Source organism: Sceloporus occidentalis, unplaced genomic scaffold, assembly GCF_023333645.1.
Source record: "Sceloporus occidentalis isolate IW3139 unplaced genomic scaffold, rSceOcc1.0.p SCAF_96, whole genome shotgun sequence".
NCBI lineage: Eukaryota > Metazoa > Chordata > Lepidosauria > Squamata > Phrynosomatidae > Sceloporus > Sceloporus occidentalis.
Genome location: NW_028317076.1, coordinates 1,914,875 through 1,932,271, shown reverse-complemented (window position 1 = coordinate 1,932,271; position 17,397 = coordinate 1,914,875). Strand labels below are relative to the sequence as shown.

General features: G+C 40.6%; 1 protein-coding gene across 1 annotated transcript; it reads left to right on the top strand.

The window, feature by feature from the left end:
- The first annotated feature begins 9,191 nt into the window (after positions 1-9,191).
- Positions 9,192-16,944, top strand: LOC149284258 (ribitol-5-phosphate transferase FKTN-like). Its single transcript, XM_089496952.1, has 9 exons — positions 9,192-9,296; positions 10,634-10,693; positions 11,144-11,347; positions 12,443-12,720; positions 12,939-13,071; positions 14,769-14,898; positions 15,345-15,478; positions 16,265-16,392; positions 16,731-16,944. Exons 1-9 carry the CDS (start codon positions 9,192-9,194, stop codon positions 16,942-16,944), a joined length of 1,386 nt encoding a protein of 461 aa, XP_089353078.1.
- Positions 16,945-17,397: the final 453 nt, after the last annotated feature.

Below are 17,397 nucleotides of genomic sequence, written 5' to 3'. Positions count from 1 at the left end.
GTGCACAATTTTCCCCTGAGCCTCCACCTTCTCCGCTACGATCATCACCATCACCACCACCAGCAGCAGCAAAACCTAGCAAATCTAAAGCATTTAGCAGTCCCACTATGGCCAGTACTGTTACCACCAGTCCCACCACCACTAGTTCTGCCTCTGGTCATCCACCCCGAGCAGTAGGAGCAGCACCCAAGGCACACTCCAAGGCTATGCGTGCCCCAATTTGGGAGCACTTTGAAAATGTTGAAGAAGGGCGCTATGGAAAGTGCAAACATTGTGGGAAGCTAATAAGCAGAGGGAAAGTGTCTGGCCATTTTACCAGTGCTAGCATGAAGCATCACCTCAGCACTCAACACACCGCTGTGCTATTGGGGAAAGATGCAGAAGTAAAACTTAGTGCAGGCAGCATAGCTGGTGGCCGTGGAAAAACCCCAACAGCTTCTTCTGAGCCAATAGCAGCAGCAGCAGCTAGTGCTGGCAGCCAGAGACCAAGGCAGGTTGGAGCACTGCATGTCCAGCCCACCCTGGAACAATTTGTGGCATTCCAATCCAAAAGGTCAATGCCCGAACAGCAGGCCAATAAAGTAACGCGACTGATTGGTCAGTTCATTGCTGTTGGAGGGGCATCCTTCTCTATGATCGAAGGGGAGCCTTTCAAACAATTGATGGCGGCTGTGGCTCCACAATATTCAGTTCCGTCACGTTCCACTTTCAGCAGGAACATTGTCCCCTCATTGTATCGGTCCTGTGTTGCAGCAGTGAAAGAGGAGCTTTCCAAGGCTGCTGGTCAGTGTGTTCATTTCACTACAGATTTGTGGAGTGCACCTGGCGGCCAGCATGCCTTTCTTTCTTTGACAGCATACTGGTGGCAGCCCGGTGTGTCTAAGGAAGCTGCTGCAGCAGGCTACCGATCTTTCCTTCTCCATGCAGAAGTGATGGATGAAAAGCACACTTCCCAAAATATTCTGCATGCAATGAGGAAAATGTTTAGCCTTTGGGTGGGAGCAGAGGCGGGCACCAATGTTAAAGTTGGTTTTGTGGTAACTGACGGAGGTGCCAATATGGTGAAAGCGCTGCGAGATGGTCATATTGTTGGTGTGAGCTGTGCAGCCCACATCATCCATCTTGTAGTGAAGGCAGCAATGTCAGAAGGAACTAATGTGGCAGCAGTTGTCCCGCTGCAGAAAGATCGCTGGGCACTTTCACCATAGTGTTAAGGCTAGCCAACTTTTGAGGGAAGAGCAAGAGAGGTCAGGTCTTCCCGTACACTGCCTACGCCAGGATGTCAGTACACGGTGGAACTCCACGTTAGACATGCTGGAGAGGATTTTGGAGCAGCAGAGGGCAATCCATAATCTTGCCTCAGAGGACAATATTGGGATTGCCTCTCCATTGAATAGGGAGGATTAGACAGTGATCGCCCAGCTAGTGGCAGTCCTTAAACCATTCAGGGATGCCACAGAAAATTTAAGCTCAAAACACTGCCAGTCTGGCCCAGGTAATCCCAGTGTTCTCCCATCTAGGCAGCAAAATGGATGTGTTCCTTGGAAACCGTGAGGCTGTTCAAGGTGGCACTCTACATCCTGACGTAGCAGCCATAGCCAGGAAGCTGAAGGATCTGCTAAAAGTACACCTTCGCAAACGAATGGAAGAGAGTCCCGAAATGATGCTAGCGTGCCTTTGCGATCCAAGAATTAAGGGAAAGCTAGCTTTGAAATTCAATGTTCTCAGTAGCTACCGGGAGCAATTGGTCAACAAGGTGCGTGACTGGCAGCGTAAAATGGGAATGCTGTCCGAGGAGGGAGAGGTGCAGGAGGAGGAAGAGATGATGTGGTTTGCTACTCCTAGCAGCAGCATCAGCAGCAGTGCCACAAGCAGCACACCACAGCTGAGTGGAGCAGCTGCGTTTTGGGAAGAGGCACTTGGGAGTATAGTTGGACCATCTGACAGAGCTAGCAGCAGAAAGGAGAGTAGTGCTGCTGAAATGGTCAAACTTTACCTCTGAAGTTCCTTCTGCGCCTAATGTTGATCCTCTTAGCTACTGGGATGAAGAGTGTGTGGCCTGCACTCTCATGGGTTGCGCAGCAGCTACTATCATGTCCGCCAACCACTGTTCAAAGTGAGCGCGTGTTTTCTATGACTGGAAACATACTGAGTCCACAGCGCTCACGCATGGCACCTCATCTGATGGAGCAGATTGCCTTTCTTAAATTCAATCTGCCCAAGTTGGGTTACCCCAGCTTGGAAAGTTAATTTTTTTTCTCTGTAATGTTTAAGGCAGTTTCTCCCCCTGGTTGCACGTGTTTGTGGTGTGGCAACGTCTGCTACCTCCGCCGGTGTAGCCAATTTACGCTAGGGCCTGGTGTCTGAGTTCTGGAAGTCCGCTCCTAAACGCCATGGACTGACAGACTTTCATGCTTTGCCCTGGGGTGAAACAGGTGAGCGGGTCGTCAATTGCCCACTCATTCACCTTTTTCCGTTTCCAACGCTGCTGCTGGTGCCAGTATCTTTTGCCAGTTCGCTTCCTGGCTGAAATCATGCCTCAAATGTCCCTAATGGAGAGGGTAGTTTCTCCCCCTGGTTGCACTTGCTGCGGTGTGGCAATGCCTGCTACCTCCGCCGGTGTAGCCAATTTACGCTAGGGCCTAGTGTCTGAGTTCTGGAAGTCCGCTCCCAAACGCCAAGGACTGACAGTCTTCGGATGCTTTGCCCTGGGGTGAAACAGGTGAGTGGGTCGCCAATTGCCCACTCATTCGCCTTTACCAATTCTGCTGCTGCTGGTGGTGCCAGCGTCTCTTCAATGCCAGTTCGCTTCCTGGCTGGTGTCATGCCTCAAATGTCCCTAATGGTAAGGGCAGTTTCTCCCCCCTGGTTGCACTTGCTGCGGTGTGGCAACGCCTGCTACCCCCGCCAGTTTAGCCAGCTTACGCTAGGGCCTAGTGTCTGAGCTCTGGAAGTCTGCTGCCAAACCTCTAAGACTGACAGTCTTTGGGTGCTTTGCCCTGGGGTGAAACAGGTGAGTGGGTCGCCAATTGCCCACTCATTCGCCTTTCCCATTTTTCGCTGGTGGTGGTGCCAGCATCTCTTCCGTGCCAGTTTGCTTCCTGGCTAGAGTCATGCCCAAAATGTCCCTAATGGTAAGGGCAGTTTCTCCCCCCTGGCTGCGTCTGTTTGCGGTGTGGCAACGCCTGCTACCTCCGCCGGAGTGGCCAGCTTACGCTAGGGCCTTGTGTCTGAGCTCTGGAAGTCCGCTGCCAAACGTCTAGGACTGACAGTGTTTGGATGCTTTGCTCTGGGGTGAAACAGGTGAGTGGGTCGCCAATTGCCCACTCATTCGCCTTTTCCATTTCATTATTTTCCTTCTGATACACAACCAACCATAACACACACAATAACACAGTGACATAATACATAACACACAACACATACAATGCACAAATCACAAGGACCTTTCCTCTTGTTATTTGTCCTGGCCTTCACTTCTACACTTCATACTATAACATTTTTCCATCCACATACCTGCCAACAGACCCAACTTTTTCAGGGACAGTCCTGCTTTTTTCCAGTCCTGTCCCATCTAATTTAGCTATCTAGGTATGCAAATACACATTGGTAGTTATAGCTCGGTAGGTAGCACTAGTATAAACATTAAATAAATATAATAAAGTACTAAATAATAAATCTAACTTTAAAATACATTTAAATAAACCCCTTAATTTTTTAAAACCCATTAAAATTATTATTTAGACATAATACATCTTTAACCAAACCAGTGTATCTTTTCTCAGTATATATTAAAGAGGAACCTATGGTAATGCAAATAACTACTGCAAAAAAAATTTGCAAACATATTGTGATTGCATAACTCAGGACAAGGTGCTGCAGCAACTAAAGAAAGTTAATGTCAACAAAGCTTCGGGACCTGATGGTATTCACCCACGAGTACTTAAGGAGCCGAGTCTGGAAATAAGGGAACCTCCTTTTCTAATCTTCCGGGATTCTTTTTTCAGGAATTGTACCAAAGGATTGGAAGGCAGATGTGGTTCCTATATTCAAAAAGGGTTCAAACTCTTTGGCTGGAAATTATAGACCTGTGAACTTAATGTCTGTGGCTGGGAAAGTATTTGAAGGGGTATTAGGGAATAATATTCAGGAATTCATTGGAAAGAACAGTTATTAGCAAAAATCAGCATGGTTTTATGAAACACAGGTCATGTCAACCTAACTTAACTGCATTCTACGAAGTAGAAGTGTAGATCAGGGTGTTGAAGTGGATGTAATCTACTTGGATTTTGCCAAGGCATTTGACACTGTTCAGCACAATATGTTAGTATTGAAAAGAAATTGGTCTAGACGCAAATACTTGTTCTTGAACATTGGCTTAGTCCGAGTACAGAGAGTTGTTATAAATGGTAAATCTTCACGCAGGACAAAAAATATGCCAAGTTGTGTCCCTCAGGGTTCTGTTCTGGAATCAATTTTATTCAACATTTATAAGTGACCTGGCAATAGGCGTTGAAAGTCATGTTTCTGTGTTTGCAGATGACACTAAACTCTGAGCAGGATATTACTTTACTGGGGGACTGGACACAAATGGCAGATGCAATTTAATGTAGACAAATGCAAATTTATGCACTTCGCAATTTACACCATAAATGGTAGTAAATTAGGGATAACAAATAAGGAGGATTTGGGAATTGTTAGACAAACTAGGAAACAATGTGCAATGTCAGTCAGCAGTTGGTAATGCCAGTAAGGCATTGTCATGTATAAAAAGCGGCATCAATTCACGGGATAAAAATTATTTTGCCCCTTTATAAAATCAAATGGTATGACCACACCTTGAATATGCTGTGCAATTTTGGGCACCTATTCTAAAGGATATTATATTATAGCACTGGAAAACACGCAGAGGCAGGCTACAAAAATAAAAAAGCAATGGAACACTTTAATTATGAAGGTTAATTTAAATCTGTTTAGTTTAGAAAAACAGCACTTCAGAGGGGATATGATAGCATTATATAAATATATTCGGGGCCAATACAAGCCATTGTGTGGAAACCTATTCATAAACAGGACAATGCATAGGACACGTGGTTACCCATTTAGACTAGAAGAAAGGAGATTTAATCCAAGTCAAACAGAGATCTGACTGCCATTCTGGGATCAAGAAAAAAATTTGTTTCCCCTAGTTTGTGCAAAATTGGGAAGAGCTGGGGTTTTTTTTGCCTTCTTTTGGCTCAACAGCAAGAAATTCAGATATGGGAAAGGCTGAACTTGGACTCATGTCTTGTTTCAGCCTGTGTAACTATGTCCAGCAACATCTCCCAAGTACAGCGATACCACCCATATATGGTACTGCCGGGTTGCCAGGGTGGCTAAAAGCCACATTTGCAAATTTTTTTTTTTTTTTTAAAATTGGTCAGTCTGCACCATTGTTCTATTTGGGACAAAACTAAACATTTTTGAAAACAATTCCTGTTTTAAAACTCTTTCCACGCCAAGATTTTTGACAAATTGCAGCACTAAGTTTAGGACTTTAGTTTTCCCCAGGCATTTTGAAGCCTCCTCACATAGACTATATGTTAGCAAGAATAAAATATGTAAATCGAATTGTGTGTTTGCAAGGTTGGCTGATACAAAAATAAAGCGTTAAAAACCTTAAGCTGTTCATCCCCAAGTCAGACTGTCCTGCGCTCTGTAACTATGCCCAGGTAGGAAGATACAATTTTATATATTTTTACTGATGAGTGCTATACATTTGGACAAAACCATTAACCACCGTTAACTTAAGAGTCACTAGTTCTGTATTTAGATTTGTACGTTTTCAATTTTAATCTCTTAAATGGACACGGATACCTTTAGAAAACCCTCAGAGCTTTAAAACTGATTTAAAGGTGAAACAAGGAGGCATAATATAAAACGGTAGTATGCAGAGCAACAGTGGCCATGTGTGGTATATATGTTATATTGCCAGTGTAGGTAACCATTAGCTGTCTCCTATGGGAGATTTCATTTTAACTCCATAGAATATTGAAAAATCTAATTTTCTAGTGTATTTGGGGTTCCATAAACTCCCACAGCAAAATCACATATATAGTAAGACATCAGAGGAAGGAGTGTGTGAGGTTTATACCATGCAAATATATTGGTTCAATGTAAGTGGTTTTACCCCATATTGAAGGTTAAGTTTCAAAAACAATATTATAGAGGGGAATACATCTGATGCATATGCTTTGAAAGCATATTGGTCCAATAGATTATTTTTTTTTTTACCCTACATAGAATATACGAAATGCCATTTTTCTAACCAGTGGTCAGGAGTGATGAGAGATATAGAGAGCCAATTGAAGTTGTATTTCTATTTTCTCTGTTGGGAGCTAGTATACACCTAATGCTGATCTGAAATAAAAAGCATTTGATTGCTTGACCATAGATTCAGAACGGTCTGATAGCTTGACTTCAGTCAGACACATGCAAGGACCAAGATTTGTTTCATGTAGGCCCAGCTGTAGATTGCATTTGGTGGGCTCACGGCCATGCTGGCTTGTCCAGCTGTAGCAAAATGCCCCCACTATTCCAACGGTATCCCTAAGTTTCCTCACCCAAATGTTTATTTAATACCCCACGCTGTGAACCCATTGTCCCTCTCAAAGCTTCAGTCATAGGAACTCACAAAGAGCATAACTAACGGTCCTTATAAAACCACCAACTGCAGAGATTTTATGTAAATTAAATCACCAATGTTCCAAAAGGTCATTAACTGACCAATATCAACGAAAAACGCACCAAGGAGGCGCCATTTCTATGAATTACTAAATGCATCATATAAAATACTCCGTTCCAGAACGTGACCTTGAGCCTTCCTACCCCAATTCTACCCAACACTGAACGCTCGCAAATACGTTCACGGCTACGAGGAAAACTGATCTAATCGTGCCTATTCTCATCAGTCATCTAGCAAGCCGAAACCATCTAATTCTCGACCGCACTGAAAGTGCAGCTCGCCTTCCCACGCCACACTAAAAAGATTTTTTCTATCCTACGTCACTGCCGTCGACACCAGATGCGCGCGCCCTTCTTGCAGGGCGGAGCTTATCTTCCGGTGTCGTACTGGTATAGCAAAAAGCGGAATGTGACTTTGCTGTCAAGCGGAGAATCCCATCGGTAGACAAGCTCCTAGGTAAGACTTTGTTTTGCTGTAAGTGAATGAGCTGTCTCCGCCAGTGAAAGCGTGTAATGACTTCCGGGTGGCTCGCGCACGGGGTTTGCGCGTGCGCAGTGCTTACAAAAGCTCATAGAACAGCCATCTTTTCATAAAACCCGTGCGTGTTTTTTTTCTTTTTCGTAGAAATAAATACAAATCAACCAATCAAATATATTGGTTTCAGGTTGTAGAAGGTAATAATGGAAACGTTTGGTTATACTTGCATAGACTCAAATGTCTCATAGACTCAAGACTCTGCAAATCTAATGAGGCTATCCATAAAATGTGATGCTGTGGAAAAGTGTTGTAATCACTATGGCAACCATTGATTGAAATAGCCTAACCCTGGTTTATGGCATTTTGCTGAGCTTCTGCAAAGTGTGCGTATGTGTGTAAATAAAATATAATATAGGTGTGTTGTCACTTTACATTTTCATGTGCCTTTTGGGGCTATGCCCTCTAAATCAATTTCCCCTTTCCCCATCTAAATTGTGTTCTGCCCCACACATTACTGTACACGTGATATACTCTGCACTGGCTCGGGGAAGTCTGTGAGTCAGGGTTCAGACCCCTATACGTACAATGGCAGTGCCAGTTAGGGGCAAGGATAATTGGATCATGCAGGTTACAGAGCTGCACTTTCTACATCAGGTAAGTACTTTTTGGTTTTAGTAGTCAGAGTACTTTAACCCTCTCGCGACAATTGACGTGCCAGGCACATCATAGAAAAGCATCCTGTTGGCGACAATTGATGTGCCTGGCACATCATGAACTTTAATCAATGTGATTAGTAGAATATTTTTTTTTAAAAAAGGTTAAAGTAAACATTTGGTGACATGTAAAAATAGTTCCCCATTGATGTCGCCATCAGTGGAACCATCCAGTTCCAACAAAGGGTAAAAAAAAAATACATTTATATAAAATATGAGCAAGTCCTATAAGCACAATATATAGCTTCACAAAACTCCTTGCATGTAATGTATGATTTGATGGGGTAAATCGAATTGGCCGGGTTCAAAGATGTCTCAAAAACAGGGTATGGGCACAGACTGACCAAAAATTAACGCCTCGCAAAGGTGGCCTTTTACTTCTCAAATAACAAATTTATGCATGGGGGTATCACTGTACACAGGAGGTGTTGCTAAACATTTATTGTGGTGTTGTTTTGAAGTGACATCTACAAATATATACCTGAAATAAAATGTATGGGGGGGGCCCCCAAAAATTACTACCACAAAGTTTTGTGTTGGAATTAGTGCATGTAAAGAGTTAAAATACTAGCACTTGAAATAACCTGGGGTGTCTAGTTTTCAAAAATATATGGTTTGATGGGGGTAAATATAACACGAAAACATTGAGTATTTCTAAACTCAGGGGAAAAAATAAGTTTTTCACCATAATGTATGTATTTTTTAATAGTAAATTAGACAATATGATCAAAATAATGATATCTAAAGAAAGCTCTTTAGAAAGAAAAAAAACATAACTTGTGTGAGTTCAGTAAATGAGAGAAGAAAATTACAGCTAAAAATGAGCGCCACAGAAATGTTAAAACAGCCATTGTCACAAAGGGTACAAAAAATAAAATCAGCCATTGTCACAAAGGGTACAAAAAATAAAATCAGCCATTGTCACAATTAATATGCAATCTTCTACAGCAGTCATGTGAGAGACGGACATTAAACCGTACAAAAATGGATCAACTCCTCTTAAAAACAATTCTAATACAGGTACTCGGCTGCATTTTGTAACCTTATTTATATGACATGACCTAATAGTTATCAGAGGATTACATTTGCATATATGAAAATGTACGGTGATGTGCTAGGTGTATTAATGCTTAACATTTCCTTATAGTTTTGTATGCAGGTTCTCATAGGTAAAATAATTTTCTTCAATTTGTTCACAGGTTTCTTTCTCCATGTTATCCCAGAAGGATGACAAGGACTGAGATGAAGTTTGATCAGATCTTAACAAGTCCTGGGTGATGCAACGAATCAATAAAAACGTGGTTTTAGCTGTTCTAACAGCTGCAAGTTCCCTGTTTCTTCTTTTTCAGCTCTACTACTATAAATATTATATATCTGTAAAGGTAATTAATACAGAACATTACATGTTACTTTTACATTAAAGATTACATTAACTTTTCTTTAAAAATCTGAACTTGATATCCAACAGTAAAACTAAAGCTAAGCATGAAAGATGAACATTATACGACATTTCTTCTTTAACTTTCATGAATTGTTAGATATTTTGTTGAGTCAGGTCTCTTGACTAAAGCGAAGGTTGATGGGAATGTTTACCAGAGACTTCTTTATCAGCAGTTTCTGCTGCAGGATGAGCTTGCCTGGTCCTTAGAGACCACGGGACCCACCAAAAAACTTGCGGGCGGTCTTGCTGGTGTTACGGGCGGTCATACACCGTACTTGCGGGTCCCATTAATCTTGCGCAGTTCCACAAGGCTGCCTTCACACTGCTCCCTCACAGTGTCTCTTTTATTGCTCCGCCCAGGAACATAGTGGAGTCACGTGGCGTGACGTCACTTCCCGTGACTCTGCTGTGTTCCTGGGCGGAGCAAGATAAGAGACACTGTGAGGGAGGAACTCGAAGGCAGCCTTCTGGGACTGCACGGGAAATCTGCAAATTTGTGGAGGGAGCGGGCGGGATTGACCACAAATGTGGCGGGAGTGGACTAAAAATCATCGGGAACGGGATTAAAAAAAGCAGTCCCGCACAGGGCTCTGCTGGTCCTGTGTATTGTATAGCTAAATCATGAGAATTCTATCAAATCTCTATACAATGGAGAAACTTGCATCTGTTGGACTTTCATAATAAATAGTAAAGCGAGTTAAAACCATAACTTTCCCTAGCAACTAAATCCCAATGCAGAAGATAAATCTGTCACAAGTAATTGATTAGCAGTCCTCCCATTGACTGCAGTGCGAAAATATAGAAATCGGAGATATATTTGGCCAGACTCATTAGCAGATAAAAGTGACACTAATTTATTTTGTCTATTGTCATGTACAAAATGATTGCTTTTTCACTTGTAACAGATTTACTTTATCTCAAGCCTATTATGTGGAGCCTGATTATCACACACTAACAGTACACATCAACTTGGTGCAGCTTTTAACCTAATAGAGCCATAATGTTTCCATCATTTTTTTCCCGAAAAGATAACTGCAGACTGCAATAATATTTTCTTCGTAAGGGTTAGCGTGCGTTGTTGGTTTTTAACACATTTTATAGTAATGCTGACTGAAGTTTTTCCCTATTTTGAGTTTTTGGGGATGTGATAGGGATATGCTCACAATTTTGACTATAAGTTGTCATAATTGGGTACATGGTGTAAAGTCTCTTGGCAGATATGATGAAGGTTTAATGTTCCATAATGGGGTTTTTTTCTATCATTTTTACATTTTGTAGAATGGTCCAACATTTTCTAAACTAAAGGGAAGTTTATCATCACAAGAACGCACACAATGGGTAAGTGCCGTTTTTAGTTTTAGTCATCCAGTTTTTACAGAGTGTGTTATTTATACTGTTTCATTTTACTACAGTTTTATATGTGCTAGCTATGTGCAATATATTATCGGCTTATTTAAAAATAAAGCATGCAGAATTTTCAGAATAGAGGCTATAACATTCAGCAGAGGGCAGCACTGGACCATAAAAATATTATTTAGCCTGGTTTCAAAATGCATTTCATATTCCTGATTCACATATTTTTAAGCAAAGTAAATATTTTCATTTACCTTTGTACAATTATACATGGTCAGCAAAATTCCATTTAGAACAGCTTCTATAATATTGTGTAATACAGTTTATTTAAATAAATATTGAAATATAAAAAATGTCATCCAAGTCTACAACAGAATTGCCTACAAGGACTTATAGTGAACGTCCAGTAACCTGTTTGTCTTCTCTGTTAAACAGCAGGTGGTTAAGACTTTCCTAAATTTGGCTTCCAGTCATAATGTGCCAGTGTATCTTGTTGACTCTTTGGTTTTGAGTCAGCTGAGCAAGAACTTGGACCAGCTAAGAAGCTCGCCTGACAGTGTTCACTCTGAATGCCAGTATTTCTGCAAGCACAGAGATGTTACCACCTTTGCACTCCTCGATAAGATATGGGAACATAAAGTAAGACATTTTTTTTGTTTTGGATTCTGTTTATTGGTGATCATTGTGTTATCTTAGATATCCTGCCTCTATAATTAATAAATATAAATACCAGGTATAAGTGGTCATCTATAGTCAGGCATTCATTCCACGCTGGCATCTAGTAACAAATATTTTGCAAAAAGTAGTTCCATGAACATTAGAAACAATCTCCTTAGTCTTCAAAGAGAAATGCTCTGCAGACCTCGGCTTTGACCCTTTCTGCACAGCATGCTGTGAATCTTGCCATTACTCAAATAAGGAGCAATCCTAAGCCAAGCTACTAGGGATGATTTAGCAACACATCGACGTGTGCATGCACACATAGATATCTGATTGTTGCTGCCTGGCTGATGTCAATAAACATCTACCAGGAAAGTGAGCAAGCAATGTTTCTACAGAACCAATAATCTGATGACTGAAATACAGGGAGACTGACAAAATGGGTATGACATCCAATTTGCAGTTTGATTCAATCAGATTCATAATAGTTTTATGATAAACACCGACTGTATCATTCCCAGACGCACTGCCTGTCAGCATTTCTTTAATTACAGATATTCTAATAGTAATAGCTAAGAATATACATTATACACAGCATGGCCCATTGGCATAGTATTCCTATTACCACAATTCTGGGTGTATACACTAATATATTGAAGACTGCAGCTCAAATATTGAGTTAATTAACTCTTCATACGATGGAGATTCTCTCCAAGATTAAACTGAATTCTTATTATTTGTACTGCTATTTACAAGATTTACTTTGATGAGCATGAAATTGCATGGATTATGTAAATGCAGTGGTTCGTTAATGGGGTGCATTTGATGAACCATGGATGTCTTAATGTACTGTGACACAATCTTTACTCACTATGTACATTTCAGAATAAAAAATTTTTATTATTAGAGTTGTGAGCTGATAATTGTGTACTAAATTTGTCCATTCATATCACACATTTTTTTTCCCATCTATGCTGCTTGTCATTTTCATAAGATCTTATCATATGATCTGGGCAAGCTTGCTATTCCTTTTGGCTATTTAATTTTTTTCTGCGGTTGATTCATACTTTTCAGGGTCACTTTTTTCGATCTGCAGAGAAAATGGGATTTCAGTGGCAGAAGTATGAGGGGAAGGACCCAAGACTGGAAGGAATGGAGGATTTGTCAGGGACACAAATACCTTTGCACTATATCTTCAAAATGGCAGCTCACACTATCCACTTGGTTGTGTTCTACGAGAGGAGTGGCAACTATCTTTGGCACGGCCCTTTACGCCTGAAGAAGAAAATGGATCGAAAGTTTGCTCCTTTTCGGAAACTTCAGTTTGGTAGATATGCTGGCGCATTTAATAGGTAAGATTTAGCTAAGGTTATAGTTTCAGTCTTGTGCAAAGTGGGTTTTCACTGGATAAAGTGGTAGTTTCTGGTTACTCAGTGGAACAGTTTTTAAAAATGTTGTTTTCTTCACTAGTGGTCTGTTGTTGCTTACTGATTTTTGATTTTGTCTTTTATATAAATAATGTGACCCAGAACTTGTATAACTGTTGTTGGTTTTTATACTTTTGTTTCAGAGCTGAACTGACCCAGATCACTATTGATGGATTAAAGGTCCAGATTCCAAAAGACCCTTCTCAGTTTCTAAAAGAGATGGCCCATTCACGTTTTCTTGAGTGCAGATTCAAAGAAGCTCGGGCTTTTTTTCAGGTTAGTTTTTTTTTGTTTGTTTTTTTTTTAATTTTTGTTAAGAATTACTGAATTGCCAGACAAAGGAGTACTGCTAGATTTATACAAGACTCTGGAGCTGTGTGCACCCTTGCATGGTTTGTATGTTAAGATATGTTAGTAATATAATTTAGCTCTTTCCCTAAAACCCTTATTGATACTATGTAATGTATGACTGACCTCCATTAACATTATACATTTTACATTTGTCAAATGAAAACAAATTACCAGTATGTTTCCTGTATGTTACTCTAGTACCGTATTTGCTCGATTATAAGACGAGGTTTTTTTCAGAGCAAATGCTCTGAAAAATACCCCTCGTCTTCTAATCGGGGTCGTCTTCTAATCAGACCTCAAATAGAGTCTGATTAGGAGACTAAGATCCAGATCCCCCGCACCGCTGCAGGGGACCTGGATCCTCCTGTCTCACCCCCCCCCCCATCATACACACTTACCGGTGCTTCCTGCTGTATTTCCGGGGCAGCGGGTTGACGTCTACGCGATCCGCGTAGACAACGTCCGCTGCAGCCGGAAGGAGGTGTGGCTAGCAGCGGGGGTTGTCTGCGTCCGTCGCGTAGACCTTCCCCGACTGTCAGAGATCTCTGATCTCTGACAGCCGGGGAAAGTATACGCGACGGACGCATACAAACCCCCGCTGCCAACTCCACCTCCTTCCGGCTGCAGCAGAAGGCGACGTCAACCCGCTGCCCCGGCTGGAAGCACCGGTAAGAGAGGGCTGAGAGGGGAGAGAGGGGAGGGGAGGGGGGGAGAGAGTGTGTGTGTGTGTTAGTTAAATGGGGGCATAGGGCATTTCTGGAGTGGCGTTAAGGGGGCATTTAATAGAGCACTCTGCCTCCTGAAATGCCTTATACCTCCCTATATGCCACTCTGCCCCATAATATGCCTTTTAACCCCCTAAATGCCAGAGTGGCATATAGGGGTATAAGGCATTTCTGGAGGCAGAGTGCTCTATACAATGCCTTTTAACTCCCTTAATGCCACTCTGCCTCCTGAAATGCCTTATACCTCCCTATATGCCACTCTGCCCCATAATATGCATTTTAACCCCCTAAATGCCAGAATGGGATATAGGGGTATAAGGCATTTCTGGAGGCACAGTGGCATATAGAGGGTTAAAAGGCATATCATGGGCCACAGTGCCATATTGGTGTGGCAAGCCTGGGGGCAGATGTGCGTAACTGGGGGACAGGCTGGAAAATACAAGAAATAAAAACAAAAAAAATATTTTTCTCAATCATAGCTTTTATTAAAAAAAATAGTTTACATGAATTAACATTTACTGGTAAAACTTTTTTCCTTTAGGGTCGTCTTATATTCAGGCTTTTTCTTTTTTCCTAAGTTAATATTCAGATTTTGGGGGGTCGTCTTATAATCAGGGTCGTCTTATAATCGAGCAAATACGGTATTACTATTAGTAAACAATGAATAAAGTATGTTTATATTAGCTTCAATAAGTTCAATATTTATCAAGGAAGAAATAGAGGGATTATTTCACATAGCACTGAATCTGCAACAGTCACGACCTACAGAATGTTTCTGCTGATTGACACTATTTTATTCCGCAGTTTGTTGCCAATATTATCTATGGTTCGTTCATGAACAGACATTTTGTATATAATTAAATTCTCTCATATGTGAAATATTTTCGATTGCTGTAGCTGTACCCTGATGACATCTCTCCAGAAGGGATAGAGTTCAGAAAGAAAGCAAAGGCGTTACTGCATTTGGCTGCATTTACACTGGATAACCTTGGAGTTAGTTTCTGGTTAAGCAGTGGGACTTGTTTAGGTAAGATACGCAATGATAATTAGCTTTCTGCATTTTTATTTTTTGTCATAACAATAAATGACATAATAATTTCAACTACTTGTCTTAGCTGTCACATTTTAATAAGTGGTTTAACAAGAAGGCAGCTCTAGTCGTGTGCTGCTGCCAAGAGACATATTTTAAGAAAATGTGTACATATTTCAAAATAAGTGTGTATATCCAGACTGATGTATAGGTGGGACTGGTGGGGCCGTATCAGACCCTGTATCCCACAGCACCTAAAAAGGCACTTGTGATCTGTGATGGGACTTCTTCGCTACACTTGTGAAGTCCTGTATGTTTAATAAGTTATATTTTCAAATACGAAAAAAAAGAATTAACCAGTAATTAATGATTATTGTGCTGATGTATGCATTGTTGCTTCCTTGACTTTTACATTAACCTTTTTGAGTATTTTGTTGTGACAGGTTGGTACAGGCAATGCAATATTATACCATACAGCAAAGATGTGGACATAGGTATATTTATAAAGGACTACAAATCAGATATTATCCCGGCATTTCAAAATGCAGGACTCCCTTTGAAGCATAAATTCGGAAAGGTCAGTGCAATCAAAATGCCAACGTTCATACGCCTAGATAATCAGTGTATATTAAATTAAAATAATTTCTACAACTATACGTTAGCATCGTACATATTTACGATTGAGATACCGCTGTACAGGAATGGCCAGCATGAAAAAGATGTAGAGTTGCTTTTAGGACCCCAAAGTTCTATTCATCAAACAAAAGAAATTCAAATTTTACATCTTTTTTTTGCCCAATAAAAAACATCTGCTTTAAATTGTATTTCACAGTAGAAGGAAGTTCCTCATACTGCTATTTACTAAAAGAAGCTGTGAAGGTAGCGCACTGTATGTAGGCCTCCCAGAAAAAGAACTTCACAAACTGCAGTTGGCTCAGCCAGACTATTAACACATCAACCCCTCTCTTGCCATATTACACCTATTTTACAGTCTCTCCATTGGCTTCCTATCAAATGGAGAATTCACTTTAAGATAGGTGTGTTGTCATTTAAAGCCCTAAAGGACCAGGGACCCTGTTACCTGAAATAGCTATTAACACCCTACATCCCTGCTCGCCTCGTCCGATCCACATATATGTCTCTTCTCTCATTACCCAAAGTGCGCAGTTATGCCAGTTATGCTGTAGGTCTCTAGATTGTAAGATCATTTGAGCAAATCCCTCCTCACCTGTACGTCATCTTGTTATGGTATATACCAATTGTTATCTCCTTTCTACTCTTAAGATGGCCCTGCAGAATCTGATGGTAGGATATAAAACAACAATAAATAATAATGTGTTTACTTTGACCTGTAATTCTTTAGGTAGAAGACAGTTTGGAGCTCTCATTTCTTGGGAGCGATGATGTGAAACTTGACGTTTTTTTCTTCTATGAAGAAGATGATTACATGTGGAATGGAGGAACTCAAGTGAAGTCCGGAAAGAAATTCAAGTATGACTGATTTTTATTCCCTCTTCTAATGTGTTATGAGACAAATCGTTTTCTCCTATTTTTGTGATAACATGGTTAATATTGTGTTGGATAAAAGCACATCATTACAAACTGGAGGGTGTATTGAGAGTTCTGTCAAAAATTTTAAATCTTGAGAAGATCTCTTAACAAAGTGGAGAAAAAACTTTGACATTCAGCTGTAACATATCTAATATTGGCTGTAAAGAAAAACAAATACATATGTGTTTCCCTTGTACTGTGTGCATAAGTCTCCCCAAAATCTAAGGTTACCGCTATTTTACAATATCACTATATAAATATTACTTTTTTTGTTTCAGATACCTCTTTCCAAAGTTTACACATTGCTGGACTGAATTTGCAGAGATGAAAGTTCGAGTGCCGTGTGAAACCCTAGAATACCTGGAAGCAAATTATGGAAAAGGCTGGGATGTTCCTGTCAAGATTTGGGACTGGAAAAGTTCTCCACCCAATGTACAGCCTAATGGCATGTGGCCTGTAGATGAGTGGGATGATGTCATTCAGATATACTAAAGAAAATGGCAATGTGAGATCACAGTAATGTTTGAAGTTTACTAAGGATCTACTACATTAGGGCATAAGTGCACCATGGTGAAGAAAACTCCCAAGTATACTGCTGTTGTAGAATGATGTCATACTAAAGTGTACCAGTTTTCTTTATGTTGATAATTTGTAAATGTACACCTATTTCTTTTAGCAAATTCTGATATCGCTGGCTGGCGTTCCCACTATTTATTGTTCAGCTTAACTGTATTTTTTTCATTCGTAAACACAACCTACTAACATATAACTGTGTCTAATAGCAATAAGTTTAAAAGGCTACATTGGTAAAATCTAGTATTCTGCAACTGATGTCTGAACTCTACATTTTTGGTTTGCATTATTGGTTTTGTAATGTTGTATTATATTCCACTGCCGTGTGCAGTAGAAGAGATAATTACTAACACAAACATGAAGAGTGATACA

Bases quoted from the DNA above. Each gene is read 5' to 3' on its own strand.
- LOC149284258 (XM_089496952.1), top strand. From the start codon at position 9,192: ATGCAACGAATCAATAAAAACGTGGTTTTAGCTGTTCTAACAGCTGCA. The intron at 11,348-12,442 runs GTAAGACATTTT...CATACTTTTCAG, and splicing joins ATAAGATATGGGAACATAAA to GGTCACTTTTTTCGATCTGC. The intron at 16,393-16,730 runs GTATGACTGATT...TTTTTGTTTCAG, and splicing joins AAGTCCGGAAAGAAATTCAA to ATACCTCTTTCCAAAGTTTA.